The sequence below is a fragment of the Henckelia pumila genome, chromosome 3, assembly GCF_033568475.1.
Source record: "Henckelia pumila isolate YLH828 chromosome 3, ASM3356847v2, whole genome shotgun sequence".
Lineage (NCBI taxonomy): Eukaryota > Viridiplantae > Streptophyta > Magnoliopsida > Lamiales > Gesneriaceae > Henckelia > Henckelia pumila.
Window position 1 is genome coordinate 39,635,883 of NC_133122.1, and position 20,512 is coordinate 39,656,394.

The 20,512-nt window shown below is 32.0% G+C and overlaps 2 protein-coding genes across 2 annotated transcripts; one reads left to right on the plus strand and one right to left on the minus strand.

Moving 5' to 3' along the window:
* The first annotated feature begins 204 nt into the window (after window positions 1–204).
* Window positions 205–4,574, plus strand: LOC140886290 (F-box protein At3g58530). Its single transcript, XM_073292819.1, has 12 exons — window positions 205–689; window positions 1,185–1,244; window positions 1,517–1,600; window positions 1,703–1,833; window positions 1,951–2,026; window positions 2,125–2,195; window positions 2,733–2,819; window positions 2,908–2,980; window positions 3,060–3,127; window positions 3,218–3,286; window positions 3,906–4,011; window positions 4,109–4,574. Exons 1-12 carry the CDS (start codon window positions 522–524, stop codon window positions 4,172–4,174), a joined length of 1,059 nt encoding a protein of 352 aa, XP_073148920.1. The 5' UTR covers window positions 205–521; the 3' UTR covers window positions 4,175–4,574.
* Window positions 4,575–8,839: 4,265 nt separating this feature from the next.
* On the minus strand, window positions 8,840–16,042 carry LOC140886533 (carbon catabolite repressor protein 4 homolog 1). The gene is made up of 12 exons (XM_073293137.1): window positions 15,447–16,042; window positions 13,073–13,835; window positions 12,025–12,111; window positions 11,866–11,949; window positions 11,706–11,792; window positions 11,493–11,579; window positions 10,809–10,862; window positions 10,626–10,717; window positions 10,401–10,515; window positions 10,157–10,301; window positions 9,835–9,986; window positions 8,840–9,153 (listed from the first exon to the last, which is right to left on the minus strand). The coding sequence occupies exons 1-11, from the start codon at window positions 15,602–15,604 to the stop codon at window positions 9,841–9,843; spliced, it is 1,818 nt and encodes a 605-aa protein (XP_073149238.1). The 5' UTR covers window positions 15,605–16,042; the 3' UTR covers window positions 8,840–9,153; window positions 9,835–9,840.
* Between the last annotated feature and the right edge of the window lie 4,470 nt (window positions 16,043–20,512).

Genomic DNA, 20,512 nt, shown 5'->3' on the forward strand with positions numbered 1-20,512 from the left:
CTATTTAAACATGTTTGGTTGAGTTTAGAGTTCATCTTATGGACACTCTCATCAATATGTTTAGTACTACTTGGTCAGAAAAACGAGTGAAACGGCGATGCGCCTCTGGCAAGTAGTACCAGCGTCCCAACAAATCAATAGGTGATGCATTACAATACAAAGATCCGACGTTTCGAGTTCGAGATTCTAAGTTTAATCTTTTTCAAATTATTTTAAAAAAAAAAAAAAAAGAAACCCCTTGTAAGGGTAGATTGTAACCATCATGGCAATTCAAATTTCCTCGTCTCAGCAAATTTTATGTCCCATATTTTCACCACTTTAATATCTTTTCTTGCCATTTTTTTTCGCTGCAATTAGAAAATAATAATTACTGAGTCTTAAACGGCGCCCAAGTTTTCTTGTGAAAAAGATCGCCAATGAATCTGCCTTGAGTGAACCTCATGGAATCAATCGTAATAAACAACAGAAGGGTGGCGTTTTTCAGTTTAAGCTAACAAAACTTGGAAAGGAAGCCGTCGAGAATGGAAGTGGACAAAGAAACTGCAGCGATGGAGGCGTGGAACAAACGGACGGTGCCAACGGTGATGAAGATTGTCTGCACCAGAATTTCTCAGAGAGATCTAACTTCCCTTTTGCTCGTCAGCCCTTGGATTCATGAAAATCTCATCTCTCACCCTTCACTTTGGCAGGTAATTTTTGTGTGTTTATGGACCAACGCGATAAGGCTTGTAATTTGTAAAGATTCCCTTTTTACTATTTTGCCAATTAAAGATCGAATTTTGTGAGCTTTTATACGGTATATTCTCTGTTTGGTGTTATGGGTTTTGAGTTTTGAGTTTTCATTATTTGTACACAATTTCCTACTTCTCCTTTAGGTTGACAAGTGTCTCTGAACACACGAGATATTAGTATGCCAAGGTCTTTCCATAGTGTGTTTTTTTTCCCAATCGAACTTGAAAGTTGTAAACTTGATCCTTCGTTTGCTGTATGGGATAGCAGGTGCACTTGTTTTTTACGTATTAATTCACTTCCATTTGGCTCGTAATTGTGGTGTTGATGTATCGACACAACCACAAGATATACACTATGTAAAATCATTCCTTCTCTTAATTCCTTGCTAACTTAAGTTTGAAGGTTGTGCTGTTTGATCTTCAATGAGCATGATTTTAATATATTTCTGTCAGGTTCTTGATTTTCATGAGATGGACAAGGCAGGGGATCGCCTAGTGGCAGCTCTCTCTCTGGTTAGTATTTTCTTCCCCCTTCCTTCTCCAATGTCGTTGGCGACTTCTATTGTTAAATGTGGTAGTTTGAGAAAATATTCTAGTAAAAAGAAAAAAAGTAGTACTGTCCAGCTTACTGGAAGCAGGATAAGTGTGCCGGGAATGAAATTACCTCAATTTCGTGTTTTAAACCTCTTATCTTTATAATTGGACAAAAAAGGAAAAAAATTGTAGCGGAGACTCATTAATAGTTGAGGTGTCTAAGGAAGGGCTTGTTTTATGTTGCTTTGCAGTCAAGATACCAGAATTTGAAGCATTTAATCCTGGAGTTTGCTCGGGATATTGAAGATAAGCATCTAGAAATTGTTAAAAACATGGTAAGATTTCAAATATAGTTGCTCGTTAATTTTCTTCTCAGTTTTCTTTCGTTCATGATTTTAACCTTTTTTTAAAAAAAATCATATATCATTGCATTGCAGTGCAGAAATTCTGTTGGAAACTTAGAGGTTCTTAATTTGAACGGTTGCCAAAAGATATCTGACGCGGGTATAGATTTTATAACATACAATTGCCCAAAATTAAAGGACTTTTCTATCTACTGGAATGTGAGGTACTTTTTACTTCTGTGTTGCACTTATGCATACACAATTGTCTTACTTGCTAATAGTATATTGGAAATAAGTCATCAACCAAGACCGATAGAATTCAGATAAAGGTTCTGTTTCAGGGTTTCAGATCTTGGAATTAAGAACCTGGTGAAGAATTGCAAACTCATTACGAATTTGAACCTTAGCGGCTGTAAGGTGTAGTGCAAATTTTGTTGGCCCAAACATTTTTCGAATTACTGATCCCTTTCTCTAAAATTATTATCTTATTACGGTTGTTTTGTGTCAAATTGCAGAATGTCTCCGATGAAAGTTTGAAATTAATTGCCAAAAATTATCAAGTGTTGCTTTCATTGAACATCACGAGGTATGATCTTTCGGGTGACCTTATATTTTAATACCATAAATGAAGAAGTTGTGAGCGCATCATCTTGTCTGTTCTATTATTTTTATGATTATCCAAGTGAAGGGCTGATTCCGTGGGTGTAATCGCCCTTGCTCAAACAAAAAGAATTTGAAATTTTATGTGTTCTTCTTAAAAATTTTAAGTCCACCCTTCCAAATCCATCGACTCTCCCGCCCCTTGTATGAAATCATGGGTCTTCCCCTTGTCTGGGTTTCGATGCTCTTCTCCCTGTTTTCTTGGAGTTGTCTTTCATAGAAAATTTGAATGGTTATTCTCGCCTTTCTGTCGAGGATTATGCGTGAGATGCCTACATCAACACTTCCCAAAGTATCAAGTTGTGTGTGGAGCTGTTGCCAAATAATGGCATATACATGTTTAGACCTGAGAATTATTTTAACAGTTAATGCCCACAAAACACAAAATATCTGGCGAATCAGTTCAAATGGAAAACATTATGAACTGCATCCTGACTATGCACATTCTGTTTGGTATATTTAGATGCACCAAGCTGACTGATGGAGGTTTGCGAATGATAATGCTCAACTGCTCCTCCCTTCAGAGCTTAAATCTATACGCCCTTTCAAGGTAAATGAACATGATTTACATTCTTCCTCTCCCAATTTTCTGGGTTTACAGTAAGGGATCGTTCGGACAGTATCTTACCTTTGTACAGTTTTACAGACGTAGCATACAAGAAGATTTCACTTTTAATTCATCTTCAATTTTTAGACCTCTGTGGCGCTCAGGTGTGATAGTAGTTTTCACAAAATTATTATGTACTGAAAATTTACCATAATCAATTTTGATTCTATTATTGCATGTCAGAATCTGTCTGATGAAGGACTTTCTTGCATAGCTAACTGCAAGAGCTTGATTTCGCTCAATTTGACATGGTATGTAAAGTATTGGAGCATGTCTTATCTTTTAGAGCAAAAGAAAGTAACCTGACGAATCATGATGAATTATGGAATTTGTTCGAACAGGTGTGTGCGTATAACTGATCAGGGTGTTATATCTATCGCGCAAGGATGCACTTTTCTTGAATTTCTGAGGTGAGTTTTTAGATCATGAAACAATGCTTTTGTGTTGCCCATTCTTGTAATTCCTGCTTTATCTATTTAACACATTCGATTACCCCAAGGAAAAATCCAATAGCCAAAGGATCTCATCATTTTTTTCCATGTGATCTACGTGAAAATATAGAAATGACCCCTTTTGGGCCATTGTATCTACACTTGGGGTACTACCTCAAGTGTAACATCAAATAAACCATATTCATGGAGGTTCAACTCTTGTCAGCATCATGGGTTTCTTTAGAGGTGACTTTTTGTTGTACTTTTTCAAATACATCTATTTCAGAAAAGATCTTAATTAACGGACCACAATGAACCACTTGGTATACTATGATTTAGTAGATTTCAACCATCAAATACTAAGTTATATATATAGAAGTGGAGACAAGGATTCTTGCTTGTGTGGGGGACCGAGAATGACAAAGTATTAGGAGGGAAGGGGGCGAAAAATATTTTATTGTCCTTTAAAATCAAGAGTTAAAAAGGAAATATAAAAGAGAAGGGATGTGTTCATTCCTGCTGGCTCCCTCTTCCTTCTAACCCTCCTCGCTTATATATAGTCTATAATAGAATTTTGATACATGTGGTTGGTTTGTAGCTTGTTCGGGATAGTTGGGGTGACAGATAAGAGCTTGGAGGCCCTTTCGAGATGTTGCTCAAATACAATCACAACACTTGATGTCAATGGCTGCATCGGCATAAAGGTGCATTATCTTTCATTGTTGCGTTGCAGCTACTCCTGCTGTTATGGTGACGATAGTTCACAATGTAGTTACACCATGCCTTCATATTTCCTTGCAGAGACGTAGCCGCGAGGAGTTGATTTGTTTGTTTCCTAAACTAAAGTGCTTCAAAGTTCACAGCTAGGTTGTCACCGTTGCAGTTGTCGATGATTTCTTGCTTGAAAGTGACCATTTTGATCTGAGATTTAATTATATGATACGACAGTATAGCAACACTCAATGGAGCTGGCCTGATGTTATACTGAATTCTGCTGTCTGGTTTTAATAAGCAATGCACAAACAATTAACCGAAATCTAAAATTTGCACATAGGAAGTACTGTCTTTTGAGCATAGAAAATAATCTCAAATCTGAACTAGTAGTAAGAAGGAATATTTAAGTTCATCGTCCGAATTTTACCCAAGCACAAAACTAAGGGGTGTGCTCGTTGCATAGGTTTACTTACTTTTTTTAAATGACAGATTTTTGTGAAGTTGATATATTTTTACAGATTTTTATAGAATCTCACAAACTCACAGAATTTTGCAGATTTGTTTTTCATGACTTTAATTGATACTAGTCAAAAGCACGTGCGACGCACGTGAGTACACATAATTTATTTATAATTTGTGAGTCATATAATTTTATCATTTCATTCACAATTTGAACATTTTACTTTTGGTAGAAAATTACATTTTACATTGTTCATGAATTCAAAAATATTTATTTTAACCAATAAAAAGTGAGTAATATCAGGTTTATATAATTATTAAGTTTGTATAATTATTATTTAACATTTTGCTCTTCATATCTATCTATACAAAAATATCAAAATCTCAAAATATATTTTTTATTTTTATTTTTTTTAAAATTACTATCGAAAGTTTTAACTTTTTGTTTTTATCTTAGAAAATTTTGTCATTTCATTCACAATTTGAACATTTTGCTTTTGATAGAAAATTACACTTTACATTGCTCATGAATTCAAAATATTTATTTTAACCAATAAAAAGTGAGTAATATTAAGTTTATATAATTATTAAGTTTGTATAATTATTATTTAACATTTTGTCTTCATATCTATCTATACAAAAATATCAAAGTCTCAAAAAATATTTTTTAATTCTATTTTTTAAAAAATTATTATCGAAAGTTTTAATTTTTTGTTTTTATCTTTTGAAATTATTTACAAAAATATTTCTTTTAACTGTTTTGGTTGAAAAAATACGCGTTACATTGTTCATAGATGTGAAAAATATTTATTTTTAGCCAATTAAAAAAATGAGTAATCAGACTTATATAATTATTAAGTTTGTTATTTGTATAACATCTTCATATCTATACAAAAATATATAAAACTCATAAATATATATCTGTTTTTAATTTTTAATCATAACATGTTTTTAAAATTACTATGAGAAGTTTTAATTTTTTGTTTTTTCTCTTTTCAAAAGTGATTTTTTTACAAAATTATTTCCTTTTATTTTAGTTATTTAATTAATTAATTAATTAAATGAAAACAAATCCCACCCATTTTGTTTTTCTCTTTTCAAAACTGATTTCGTTACAAAAATATTTTCTTTTATTTTATTTATTTAATCAATTAAATGAAAAAAATCCCACCCAAAAGCATGAAATTATGGAAAATTATTTTAACTTCATTATATTGTAACATCTTTTTTATTTATTTCTTCTAATCAACCCACTACTACTCAGTAATGAATGCATTTAGTTAATGTGTAATAATTAATAAGCCATATATTTTGTATTTATTTATATAAAAATTTATACATTTACTTTTATGTCCTAGCTAATAATTGATTTTTACATTTATATTTTTATTTGTATTCACTTTTACATAAACTTGTGTAGAATAAAAGGACAAAGTTGTAAATTCACAATTGTAAAATATTGCCCTTTTATTCACACTTTTACTTTTATAAGAACATCAGAAGATAAAACTTGAACTACCCAAAAACTCTAACAAAAAGCCAGCTCTTGAAATCGGAATATCTTGTAATGAAAAATTCAAGATTGAAAATTCCATGATCATCCGGGTAGACCAGAAAGCTCCGCTGTTTGAAAATGAGTGTACAATTTTCATAATTTTGTTTTTAATTTCTGCCATTCAAAAGCAAATTATAATCCGTGAAATTGGGAGATGAAGTTCAAAAATTCTACACCAGAGACTACGGTCAGTCATTTACAACCCAAACAAATGTTAACAAATTAAAATCAAAACGATAAGATAACATTAAAAGAATAAAACAAAAATCCAAGACAATTGTATTTAATTAAATGCTAAAATCGAGAATGATACCAAACACCAAGAGCATACAAAATGTAGTGAATCCCAAGAACATACCTTTTGGAAGAGAAAAGCGATGGTTTTCAACCCATTGAGAAACCACAGTCGCTTCTCTTTTCCTTTGTTTCTTCTCCTTCGATTGGTTTTTTTTTTTTTTTGAACGTTGTAGGGGATTAGTGGTTAGAGTATATTTAGTGGTGAAGAAAAGGCTGCCCATATAATTTCATCATGTATTTAATTTTGTCTTAATAGCCAAATAATAATGACTTAATAGCCAACAAAAATAATAATTATACTAATATTTATTATTAGATTAATGACTAACATATATTTACTTTTATATCCCTCTATTATAGATAAAGTGTGTTATACATATTTACTTTTATACCCTTGTACATATGTTAGTGGATTACATAGAAGAGTGAATAAAAGGGCAAAGTTGTAAATTCACAATCTTAAAACTTTGTCATTTTATTCACTCTTTTAGATAGGTAATAGATTTGTAAACTTTTTTCTAGAACTCTATGAATTTTGTAAATCGTGATTTTGATTTTGATTTATTTCTTAGAATTATAATCAAATGTCAATAACTTTTATTTATATTTTTTTAAAATAATTCTATTTCTTTAAAATATTTTTATCTATCAATGTAAATAATTTTTACTTATTAATTTGGTTTACAAAAATCGATAAGTAGTATTAAATTTACTGTAGTTAAGAAATTAATATAATTCTATAAAATTTAAATATATTTAATTTTATATAGCATCTTTATTTATAATATATATACGCATTCGTGTTAATAAATTTTTAAAACTACGTCAATATATCAAATCAATATATATCAATCATAAATATTATATATATATATATATATATATGTATATTAAAGTGAATAAAATCACTATCGTAAATTTTGAGTTATAATAAAAATTACTCTACAGATTAAAAAAATATAAAAAATAAGTAAAACATCAAATTTTATATAATAAATAATGAATTAATCATCAAAAATAATTATTGTTATTTTTAATTTATGATCAATAAAATATTATATTTTTTTGTCGTATAGTATAATAAGTTGTTATTTAAAAATTTTAATAAATATGATTTTAAATCTCGTGAGGTTTTGTAATTAAAATTCATAAAATTATGAATGATAAAAAAATTTATTTTATTTTATAAATAGAAAAATATGTTTGTATATATATTATTTTTAATATAACTAGTATGTATGAGGCTAGGGTTAATATAGAGATTATTTTAATAGAAATGAAAAAAAGAGTGTGAGTTTGAAATTAAATGTTCATCCAAATCTTTAGGTTGAACCAAAAACAATTATTGACATTTTATTGGTGTACCTTAGGCTTTAATTATTGTACTTAATAGAATTACATGGAGTTTTTAAAAGTTTATTGCATTTGAATACCTCTAGACTTTTGTAGAATTTTTAGAAGTCAAGTTTGAATACTACATGACTTTTTAAAACTCTACAAATGTTCATCTTGAATACCACTTAACTTTTATAGAAAAGTTTATATTGAATATCTCTAGACTTTTAAACTTCACAAAAGTTCTAGAACCAATACACCTCCTAAAGAAGATGATTTTGTTTGGACAAATACTTATAAAACGATTTTATAAAGTGTTATTTTACAAAAAAAAAATTAAAATATTTTAGTTTTAAAAATAAATACGCGAATTATCTATAAAAACATTTTTATAGTTGAAAAAAATATTTGAGCTATTAGAAAAGGCGATTGTATAGACAAAATAATTAAGATATTTGGCTGATTATTTTATAAAAATCTTTTAGTTTTCGTTTTCACCTTGCATTTTTTCTTATTTGAAAAAAACTCTCAATTAACTTTTAAAAGCTAAATTCAAAGAATACTTCTTTAAAAATATTTTTTTCCAAAACGTTTTAAAATAATCTTATTCAAACATGTACTTTGAATTTTTCAATTATAATCTTGTCCCAAATGAAACCGAAATACTCGAGCGAACGATGCATGTTTACAACCGGTTATCTAAAGCTGAATTTCAACGTGTGGGAAAACTTCTCTTAATATTAGAAATGTAAAAGCAATTCCTATTCCCAAAAGTTATAAACGTGTTCACGATCACAGAATCGATAAAGATACGAGGCATAAGTTTAGCAGACGAAATGAACCACCCAAGGGACATTACCAATAAATAATAGCATGAAATTATGACACCAAGGTAAAAACATAAGCACTAAACAGGATGGTGCTGTGCTTCTCCTGCACAAATTCTTCCCCATCTAATCATGTGGATTACAAATATTTCAGGAGAGATCCAGAATGATTTGCCACATCACATAGAGAGGTATTCTCCGCATCCAAAAATCCGAAGATCAAACGATTCTTATTTTGCGAAATTCGTGTAGCAAAGAAAAAAGCTAGCAAAGAAAAAAGCCACACTAAGCCATATTTGGAGAGGAAAAGGTCGTTGGGCAGGTCAAACATACCAATACCATGGATCATTTTTCATTTTTTTTTTTAAAAAAAAAACAAATGTTTCCAGCAGAGAGAATCGGAGTAGTTACAACCCTGGTTCACTTGCATATAAAACTTCACTGTATACATATTTCTATCAAGGGAGAAAAAGATAGGAAATTAAATATGGCATTATCATAAATATTTTCTATGAGACAAAGGTGGCATGATACAAGTGACTGTCATAACTACAGATCCCACAAAGGGATACACCTAGAAAATTAAAAGCTGAGAACAATCTAGACATTACATTCGCTTTTCTTCCGGTGACCAACTTCCAACTTTTCCTCGGCCAGACCTGCATGATGCAAAGCAAGCACACCAATCGTTACGCATCCCAATCCTAGAGCAGAAGTCAGAGGCAGGGGTTGATATAACCTCGGTTTGCATAACAAGATTAAGAGATAGCATTGGTGCAACAACCATGGGAAGGTAATTTTGAATTTCCCCTGATTCTAGAGGTGTTATCGTATATCACACTCAGGCGTGTACTGATGGAGAATCGCTACTTTTGTCCCAATTTGCAAATCCGTGTTCAATCCCCTACCAATTACGGAAGCAAACATGTCCAAAGAGAATAACCAAGACAGTGTAATTGGTGATTTGTAACCGAACCATTTTCCGGATCAGTTCAGTGAGAAAAATATATGATATAATCAGAGTGGTTTAAAAATCAAGTACTCTCTAGTATATTAATTAAAAATAAATTAAATAATGACAGATCAAGTGCTGTCCTCCAGCAGATCTTCCAAGGACCCATACAATTTTTACAAACAAAAATAGGGTCCGTTGTGGGGTATCAACTGACAGACTACTTCATGCATAGGAGAATCACCCTTGACTGGAGTACATATTACCATAACAATGCACCGAAATTGGATCCCTAAGTCATTCTTTATTTAAAAAAAAGTTTCAGGAAACAAAATCAGAGAACACTGGGAATCTAGAAGAAATTTCTGTACATTGTTGAGCAGCTTACCTATCGTTAGCGTCTAGTCCTAGGCTTACAACGGAACTCAGCCAAGAGCGCTATATGATCAGAAGACCATTCTGGAGAAGGAAGAGCAGTATCTTTTCGCAAGCTATCCTCATCCAAGAGCTCCAGCAGGGACTCCACGGACAAGGAATCGGCTACAAGGACACATACATTTCCATTAATATTACAAGACAACATAACACAAATTAGAAACTATCCAGTTATGCTAGGATTGGGGAAAGGGAAGAAAAGCAGTGAATGCCCTAAAAAAATTACAAACTACCAAAACTCATTTCAATGAAAAACTGATGCAACTCTAGCATACCTGAGTAAAATATGTAATCATGAGTACCAATAAAATCTCTTGTGCAGTTCGTAAATAGTGGTTCATTTGTAGCAGGATCCATTCTCCTCCTTTGTTCCAAAACAAGACCGACGCCAACTCTTGCAAATGATGAATATGCACTTACCTAGGGAATAAATGCCAAAACCACAAATATTGAACATTAATATGAACACGGTGATAGGCAACAACGTCAGATATTCCAAAGAGAATAACAAGGGCATACCAGTGGCAGCTGATGTGTAAGTTTGGCAGCAGGCCGAAGGATCCCAAGTGGGTCAACGACTAATTCAGGATGAAGTGGATCCACCTTCCCCATAGCAAGGAGGGAATGAGGAGCACTGTATTTCAAACCAAAAAGTAAATAACCAAAATAAAAAAGCCAACACTGATGGCCCAAGACAAAACTGCATGTATCTGATTATATTATACAAGGAGACCAACAAATCACCTTCCAGGAACTGAATTGAAATCCCCACACACCAGCATTGGGATGTCTGCACTAGCAGCAATTTTTTCCAGCCCTTTCAATAGTGTGTGGACCTGATACGGACAATAATGTAAGAGTTACTTTGATACATGAAATTCCAAAGAACGTAACATGTTACTTGAGATATTGGCCTCGGACAATAACCTGCCAAAGTCTGACATCCTTCAATTCTTGATGCACATTTACATGTGTGTTTGCCTGTTTGAGAAACATGAGAAAGATGCAGATCATGAGGCTCTCCCCCAAGTAACCATCCAAATTAAGGGTGCTAAGGGGATAATAAAACATAGCCATGAAAAAAAAACCAGGAATAAAATACACTTAATGACATCATCAAACATATCCATGAAAAAGAAACAGGAATCAAATACACTTGAAGACATCATCGACAAGGCAATTTGAGAAATTTACGGAAACCACACAGCAACTGGCATCAAACAGAGTAATGCATCAGAAAGAATCTCCATCAATAGGCATCCAACAGAATAATGTATCAGAAAGAATCTGTCAATATATTCGTACATCGGATTTTTAGCAGGACAACAAAGAATCAGCAAATAGTATTCAATTCAGCAGAAATTATCATGGCAGGTTTCCACTTTGATTTACCTCCTTCCCTGATGTCATCTTTTCAAAATCAACGTGGTGAACAATATGTATTCATTTCTTACGTTAATTTGTACATATATACGATTATAAATCTTCAATGAGGTTTGAGCTCGTAATATTTTTTATTCAAATATATTATTAAAAAACATATCAATGCTGAAAGCAAAATCACAAGTTAAAATCATAATAATTAATAGAATTTCACAATGGGAATCTTACGACACAAACAAGCTGGCGCTTTCCAGGGTTATCAATGCCCTGGTTACCGAACTTTGCTTCAAGAACTAAAATTAGTGCAACATTATCCTGCATGGAAGAAAAGTGAAATTAAATATTTGTCCACTAAAACTGAGATAAAGTCGAACAAAAGTTAACGTATCAGAATCATCATACTAATTCGAACAAAAGCTTTTAAATTTGTAAGTATGGTACCTTGACCAGTCGACTCAAAGCATTCTTCTTTTGAGCACTAGGAACCAAAGCATCAGTTAGAGATTGTGCGGCTTTGTTAAACTCAACCTATATTAAAAGATGTCAACAATGAAGCTGATATAAAGGAGTCAGAACACATTCATTATGGCACTTTCGTTACCTCATATTTTTTGACATGTGAAAATCTATCACGGCGGAAGAAAGTAGCACAACCATCAAGGGTGTTGATGTTCCCGCTAAAAACCTGCAAGCAACAATAGTATGGTGTGTCAATAACATCTTGGCTTTATCATCTTCATTTAACCTAGGTTACACCAACCTCTGTTGTTTTCCTTTTAAACAGAGCCTGATAGCCATGCTTATCCAGCTCAGGCGCAAAGAATTCCTCAAAATGATCACTTTGAACCTGACAAAAGAAAATTTTACACCAGGAAACAATGGTGCTGAGAAGGTAAAAACATTATGGGAACGACAGAAAAGCCATTATGATGGTTGAAATTCAGCTATTATTGGCAAAACAACTTGATGGAAGCCATCCATATGTTAAAGAAAGAACAAACAGCTCTCTATCAAAATGCCAAATACGTATTTGAAAAGTGCTTATCAAATATATTATTGAGAAGTGATAGATTGACAAAACAAATGCAACAGAACACTTCCTTCCATGTAAAGTGTCATCAATAAAGATGAAAAGATTTTATTATGTTTTACATGTTCTTTAACATGAAGCTACATCCAAACTGGAGAATATCTTAGCTCAACGGTTTTTTAACAAATGCCAACCACCATTCAACACAAAAATTGTTACATTTTAACTTTTACAACCTAACATTTTCAACTTCCACCAGTCTAAAACTTTTCATATCTTCATATTAATAATGAACAACTCAAATACAATACTAACATCTAAGGTCACACTTGGTTCGAATAATGGGATTATTGAATGATTAGTAAATAAATGATAAAAAATGATAGATAAGGAAATGATTAATATGGTGATAAAACATAATAATGTTTGTTATGCTTTTCATGGATAGGATAAATTAAAAATCGTTTCACTTTATGCGCAAATTATCCTTCGAACAACCTACAATTACAAAACCTACCAACCATTTTTTGGCCCATCGTTTAGATGGAGCAGGAAAGAGAATGTTGGTTTTTTTTCTGTTTTGCTAGGGCAAAGGGCATTCCTGGAATTAATATGAGATTAATTCATATGACCGATTCAGTGGGTTTTTATCTAAAAATGTAACAAACAATGGTTATCCCAAAAACCAATCCACAATCCCACTGAATCACCCATACCAAACACGGCGTAAAAGTTTTAAAAAGAAAAAACACAATATAGTTTGCACAGTTTTGTGTACCTCCTGAAGACAAACAATATCTGCATGATAACCAATTATTTCTCGGAAGAGGTTTTGTTTGCGGTAAGTCCATGAAAGAGCCCAGGATGGGCAATAGCTGTATAATTCGCTTGAAGCATAAACATCAGATAAGATGTTGTATGATAGCACAGTAAATGTCCCTGCAGAAGTAACGCGACTATCCAAATCTAGATGCCCAGGAACATCTATTCCAATAACAGAAATCATGCGCCGTGGACTGGGTGATGGGGCCGGAATCACACGGGAAGTTGATAAGGTACTAGCAGGACCCACTGATAATTTTGTTTCTGCGTCTATGACAATGCACTCAAATTTAAGAACATGACCAATATCATCAGCTGTTGGTGTATATGTCTTGGACCGTCCAACTTCAAACCATGTTTCACCACCACTCCTCTGAGTAACTGCAGCAGGATACAATGCGGTGGTGCCATTGGACAAGCTAGGATTTGATTGAGAGGTTGGCAAGTTCATATTGATCATATTTGATGTCGTGCTACCAGTACTGTTGAAACGCCCAAAGATCTCTTCCTCCTCATTTCCATTTTCATTCACAGCACTAGCAGCACGCTCATGCAGAACTCGATGATGTTGCCAGGCATCTGAAAAACACTTTGGAGAACAATGGTAACTCTTTGCAACAGGAATTTTGGCCTTAACACATCCAAGGCATTGTAATGTAGCTTGCTCGGTAGGATGAACCGTACAAACTGCGACTTTTTTATCACTTTGTACACGATACCTAAATAGAAAACCAAATATCAGTAAGAAAAACCAGTAATCTAATGCCAAATGTTATTCTATGACTATTATGTATGCAACTTCTGCCCAACTATTCATATAAAGGGGTCGTATAAAAACTATCACAGCAATAAAACCAGACGTTGTGTCATCACCAGCAGCATGTCAAGTACTACCTGAGATCAGATATACCAGAACTTTAATCAACACAAATAAAAACGGAGACTTTCCATAAATAAGATCAAAGTTTCTCTGGATTCCACGGAAAGTCTGAAGATACTATCTCATCATTCATTAGCTAAATATTCATTATCAGTCTTTAACATTATCTTTCTCGTCATCATCAACAATGCCTCGTTCTCGAACAGGTTGAGTTGACCAAATAAATCTCTTTTATTAATGATATAAAAAGAAACAAGTTTAGAGCAATTAAAAAATTGGCACGTGGTGATCCAAACCAACATACTCCCAAATTAGATATTTAGATATAAAAACAGGAATGCAAAGCATTCCAATCAGGTGTGAAACACGTGGCACATGTTTCCATGGTTCACCGCTACCTTCGTAGAATGGCAGCCGTCCCAACAAAGTTCCAGGCTAAAACGGACACGTGTTTCCAAAGTTCACTGCTAACTTCGTAGAATGGCAGCTGTCCCAACAAAGTTCCAGGCTAAAATGGATGTGTAACTATAACACCGTTTTTATGGAATGTCGGCAATTTCGCGGCTGTTGCGCAACGTTTTTTTCATTTTTTTTAAAACAAATTCCATTAAAAATTTATCTAAAATTTCCAAATTATATAACCATCTCTATTTTTATTTTAAAAAAACCCCACAAAAATAAACGCAACCGTTCTGTGAACTGCCAATGGAACTTGAACAGCAGCCTCTGCGGCGCTCAACGCGACCCAGCGAACCACGCACGTTTCAGTTGACTCGTGGCAAAGTTTTGAATTTTTCCACCAGCGCATTAATGTGTGTGACATCGTACCAGACAAATCTTATTTAAAAGCTAGACCTTTCCAATTAACACATCAAGAACATATATTTGCGACAGTGGGCTGTTAGCATCAACCAATGATGAAAAGCCCAATACTGCCGCCATTTACATCCGGCCAAATAGGGAGACCGAAATCTGACAAAAAAGAACATTTGAAAATGAGAAAGGATATGAGACCAACTTCCAGGCAATGCATTTAAGACGCGTTCGTATAATCATTGTTGGATTCCATAAATTTCCAAATAATTTCAGAGTTGCTCACACACCACTAAATTTGATGTTTTTTTCCCAAAAACATCTGCAGATTAAGATTATTCGGTAGACAATTCTCCTTCAAAATCACAATTAGTCCTAAATACAAATAACAGGCAAAAAAAGATAGAAAAACCAATCTCAGAACCCACTAAATCCTCACCACTGGTGAACACAGTTAACAACATCCAACAACAGACATATTAGCATGAAAAAACTTAAAAACTCAACTGAAAAACCCCTCGTTTTCATAGGACATGCATAAACACACAAAAAAAAATCATCATAAACAACAGAGTACACAGAAATCATTGGGTCAGCGAAAAAGTCTTACACGCAAATCAAAGCTAAAAAAACTAACCATTTATATCTTAAGAAACTCCCATCAATAGGGTTCAACTCCGTGACATCATCGGCAACAACAGAATTATCGGGGCGTTTCAAAAGCACATACGGCGTCAACTCGCATCCTACTATGGGTATATCGGACGGCAGGTGCACCCTCAGCACACTCAGCATTTTCCACTAACCTCTCGATTACTCAATTTCTCCTTGTCTTCCTCCAACTTCGAACGAAACCCTAAAGCCACAAAATGAGCAGATTTATGAAAGAACAGAAGGCGGCCTTGTGGCGGATCCGCCATTACCTGGTCGCTGCGCCAATCGCCAGCCTTGCGCTTTCAAAACCCAAAAAAATTGCAAAGAAGGAAATCGAAAGATAAAAATCTCCACCGAAGAAGGGAAATTGACAATCTCGGAAACCTCGAATCAGGAACAGCCGGAAACAGATAATTCACAGAGATTTAATCAATTCAATTTGAATTAATAATTTCAAAAAGAGAGAGAATCAATTGATTGGAGGATTAGGGTTTTACAAAAGTGAGTGTGTGTGCAAGAACAGAGCTCATTTCGACACATTTTTATAAGAGGGAAATGTGTCTGCGTACATGCATATTACTACCATATGCTGCCACACTTACTATAAAATTTTTCCATTTTCTATTTTTTGAAATGAATTATAATTGAATCTCGAATTCGAAACATAGTCACAAATTTTTTTTATTTTGATATCAGATGTATTAAGCATATCATTTAGGTAATATCTGGTAACGATATATCTATTATACTGTGACTAAAATTTTTCTGAAAAAATTAAAAGAATTCCGAAACCCATGGTCTGAACTCTGAACTTTATCTTGTGTAAATAACAAAGACACTTTAAAAAAAATATTTTTCAAAAATAATTTACAAAAATCTTGTTCAAACACATACCTAGTTTTTTTTTCACTTTTAAAACAATAAAAACAATTTTAAAGTACATGGTCAAACGGATGTAAATTTTGTGTACTAAATAAATAAATAATTTCTTATGCGATATATCCAATTGAAAATAAATTATGACATAAGATGCATAATTGTGGCCTTCAATGGAGAATATCCCATTTTCTCATGTCTCTTGGTTGCTATAAGTCTGATTTTGACTAGTTACGGGAAGAATTAATGTTTGGTTGGTTGCAATATTTATTAAATGTTCGAGCTTATTAATTTCAAAATGGACAATTTTGTTTGATTAATTCAAATTTTATTTTGCTTTCAAGCTCCAATCAAAACTTAATTCCTCCGTTTTAGAATATAGTATGTTTGGCTAAGTTTATTCAAAATAGTTTATAAGTTTCTAGAGCTTAAAAATTGTTTTATGAGTTTATAAACTGTTAGTAATTATTTTAAAAATGATTTGTTAAATTGTTTGAGTAAACTTATTTTAAACAACTTAAATATGTTGATATAGTTGATATTATAATATTTTTTATTGTTAAAATTACAAAAAAATCGTATAATGCTATGAAGATAATGTAACGAGTTATACATATACGAAAATAGTTTTAGAATAAATTTATATTAAAAAAATAACTCTTTTAATATTTTAATTTAGAAAAATTTATGTTATTTGGATTTTTTAAAAAATAATATTTAATATTTAACTGATTGAAAATATGATGGAGATTTATGAAAATAAGATATTTTGGAGATATTGAATGTTAAAATAAGACATTTTTTCAAAAAAGCAAGGTCGTCTTTACTTTTTTAAAAGTAGCTTTATAAGCTGTCCAACAACTTATTTTGACATCTTATAAGTTTTTTGGAAAATTTTTTATCAAACAAATTTTATGAACTCATAAGTTCAACCAAACACCATCTAAGTAAGTTAATATATCCCAACTTCAAAATAATAATAATAATACTAAAAATAATAAATTCCACAATTTTTGTCGTACCACCTTGAAATGGAAAAAAATGGTTAATTGGCACACAATTCCTAAAAATTAAAATTTTATAATGGGTTTAGTTTAGCCCATAAATTAGAAATCTTTTGGCAGTTAAGCCTTATTGCAACCTAAATTTTAGTACGCGCTCTCTATCTGCTCACAAATATCTTCTTGATTTTCGACAACCCCAAACAAGTATAAAGCTTCAATTATGTGGAATCAACGGGCTGAAAAGAAAGGGAGCTCTTAATTCTTATGTAATTGAAACTAACGTCCCTTGTACGTGATATATGCATATACATAAATTTTTTAATGTTAATTGATTTTCATGTTATTTTTAAAAGTCACATGATGAATTAGATATTCAAAAGTTTAAGAGTCATAAATATCTAATCCAAAATTTTAAAAATACAAACAAATATAGCGAAATGTTATTTTGGTAAATAAGATGAAATCTAATGGCTAAAAACGATGAGATCATATAAAATGACTAATTTCTCTATAAATTAGGATATAATCATAATTAGAGCTGTCAAACGGGTCAATCCATGGCGGGGCGGGGCGGCCCACCAAAAACCCACCTTTTGGCGGGTCAAGGGCGGGACGACCCACCATCCTGGCGGGCTGAAAATCCTCAACCCAACCCAACCCAACCCAAGGTGGGTTGCGGGTTAGGCGGGCCGGCCCGCGGGTTGGCTCACGACAAATAAAAATAAATAATTAAATGTTATAATTAATTATAAATATTATTTCATATATAAATATTAATAGAAACATATTAATAAAAATTTTAATTATTGATTTCATGTATTTAAATTTTATATAAAGTAATTAACACAAAAAATTTCACTAACTTTTATTAAAAAATACATATATTACAATAAAAATAAAATTAATTAATTAATTCTCCAGACCCGCGGACCAACCATTCGGGTCGCGGGCCTAGGCGGGTTGGCCCATATAGACCCACCTTTTGTTGGATTGAAAAAATTTCAACTCAACCCACTTAAATTGGCTGGCGGGCCTAACCCAAATTGACAGCTCTAATCATAATTGAATATCAAGCTTCACCAATTAATTAAAATTTAGTTAATTAAAGGTTATCTACTATAATAATAATAATATTATTATTATTCCGCTGCACGCGTTGCGTGCTTGTATTATAAAGTGAGTGTCATATTTGTAAATAAAATAATATCAAAGGGCACAAAGTGAGCTTTTAATGGCTAGAAAAGAGGAAACTGTATAAAATGACTATTTTGCACAATAATTTTGGTTTTATTGAAAATTAAGTTAGGAGATAATGGTAATTTCAAATCAAGCTTCACCAATTAATTAAAAGTTCGTTAATAAGAGGGTCTCTACTTTAATAATATATTAAGATATTATTATTATTACTAGTATTTCGCTGCACGTGTTGCGTGCTCGTACATTTTATTTTTTAACGAAGAAAATAAGTAATAAATTGTAAAATTAAAAAATAATAAAAATATAACGTTTTCATAAACAAATATTCACAAAAAATATATATCTTATAAAGTTAGTGTCATTTTTTAAATAAAATAATATCAAAGGGCATAAAGTGAGCTTTTAATGGCTAGAAAAGAGAAAACTTAGTGTCATTTTTGTAAATAAAATAATATCAAAGAGCACAAAGTGAGCTTTTAATGGCTAAAAAGAGGAAACCGTATAAAATGACTATTTTGCTCAATAATTTTGGTTTTATTGAAAATTAAGTTATGAGATAATAGTAATTTCAAATCAAGCTTCACCAATTAATTTAAAGTTTGTTAATTAAATGGTCTTTACTTTAATAATATAAGATAATAATAATAATATATTTAATTTTTTATTTTCAAATTAATGCTTTTTTTATTTTTTTTTATTAGAGTAATGTATTATCTAAAAACTTTAAAATTTAGATAAACATATGACTGAAATTTAAATCATAGATAAAGATAATATTGATTTTTTTTTTTGACTTATAATATTGAATTTTTTTAACGGTCATGATATTGAAGTTTTAACTTTTAAGCACAAATCATTTTTTTGTATTTTTTATTAGAGGTAACGGACTGATATTAATTTGGAATAATAAGAGTGAAATTACTTATTAGAACTAAAAAATTATAATAAAAAAAAAAGATAATGAATATTAATGTAATTTCACTATGGATTTCACCGAATTCATTAAGAACATGCAAGTTCTTAAAAATGCAAAATTTTAATTAAATAACAAGATAAAATAATACGATGAAGAGTGGATCATGTGAGGAGCGGAAAATGGTAAAACCTTATTCAAACCTTTAATTGAGATCAAATCTTTCCATTGAGAAGAAGTTATGTTTGTTCAACTATGCTTGAATTATAACATGGTTGATGTATACATATGTTCCTTTTTCTATTTATGCTATCACCCTAAAGCGATATATAATTGCTTGGCTAAAATTGTGACCCAATTATGATTGTTAGTTGTGTGATTTTGAAGCCTTTTAAAACAAAACTTGGTATCTACTTGTTTTTTCATCAGCTTGAAGTGCTCGATAATGATTAGTGAATGTAGTTTTCATCAGTAAATGCGCATTCCTTTTGCTTATATATTCAAAAATATCTGTACATCTAATACTTGCAAAAGTATATCTCAAACTTTAGGAACCTTTTTATCAATTATTTGTAGTTCATTTGACAACAAAGTCTTAAGTTTGAGATGAGATCTCGAGTTCGATATCCAATTATACCCTCTAACCATCGGCTATCGGTTTTGTCCCCAGTTCCAACGAGTTCTTGACAAGGGTGTCTGCCTAGACGGGCTAGATCAATAAACGAGAAGCTAATAACTCCCCATAAATTCAAAATTTTAATCCCCTCTCCCGTCTATATTAAAGGCAAACTTGATTTCAACCCAAAAAAAAAAGGCAAACTGAATAACTGATCGACAATAACATAAACTAAAGTGCAAGAATGCTGGGATGGGGTGATATAAGTTATGTCAAAAAGAATTGTCACGAAGATTTCAACATAAACAAGTAGCCGTGCCATAGAGGCAAATTAAGAAAGAAAAAGTTACTCATAGAAGAGCATTATTTAGGAGGTTCGATGCAGTAAAATGTGCATATACAGTGGTTTCCTGCGCATCTCCCCCACCCTTGCGGCTTCAAGG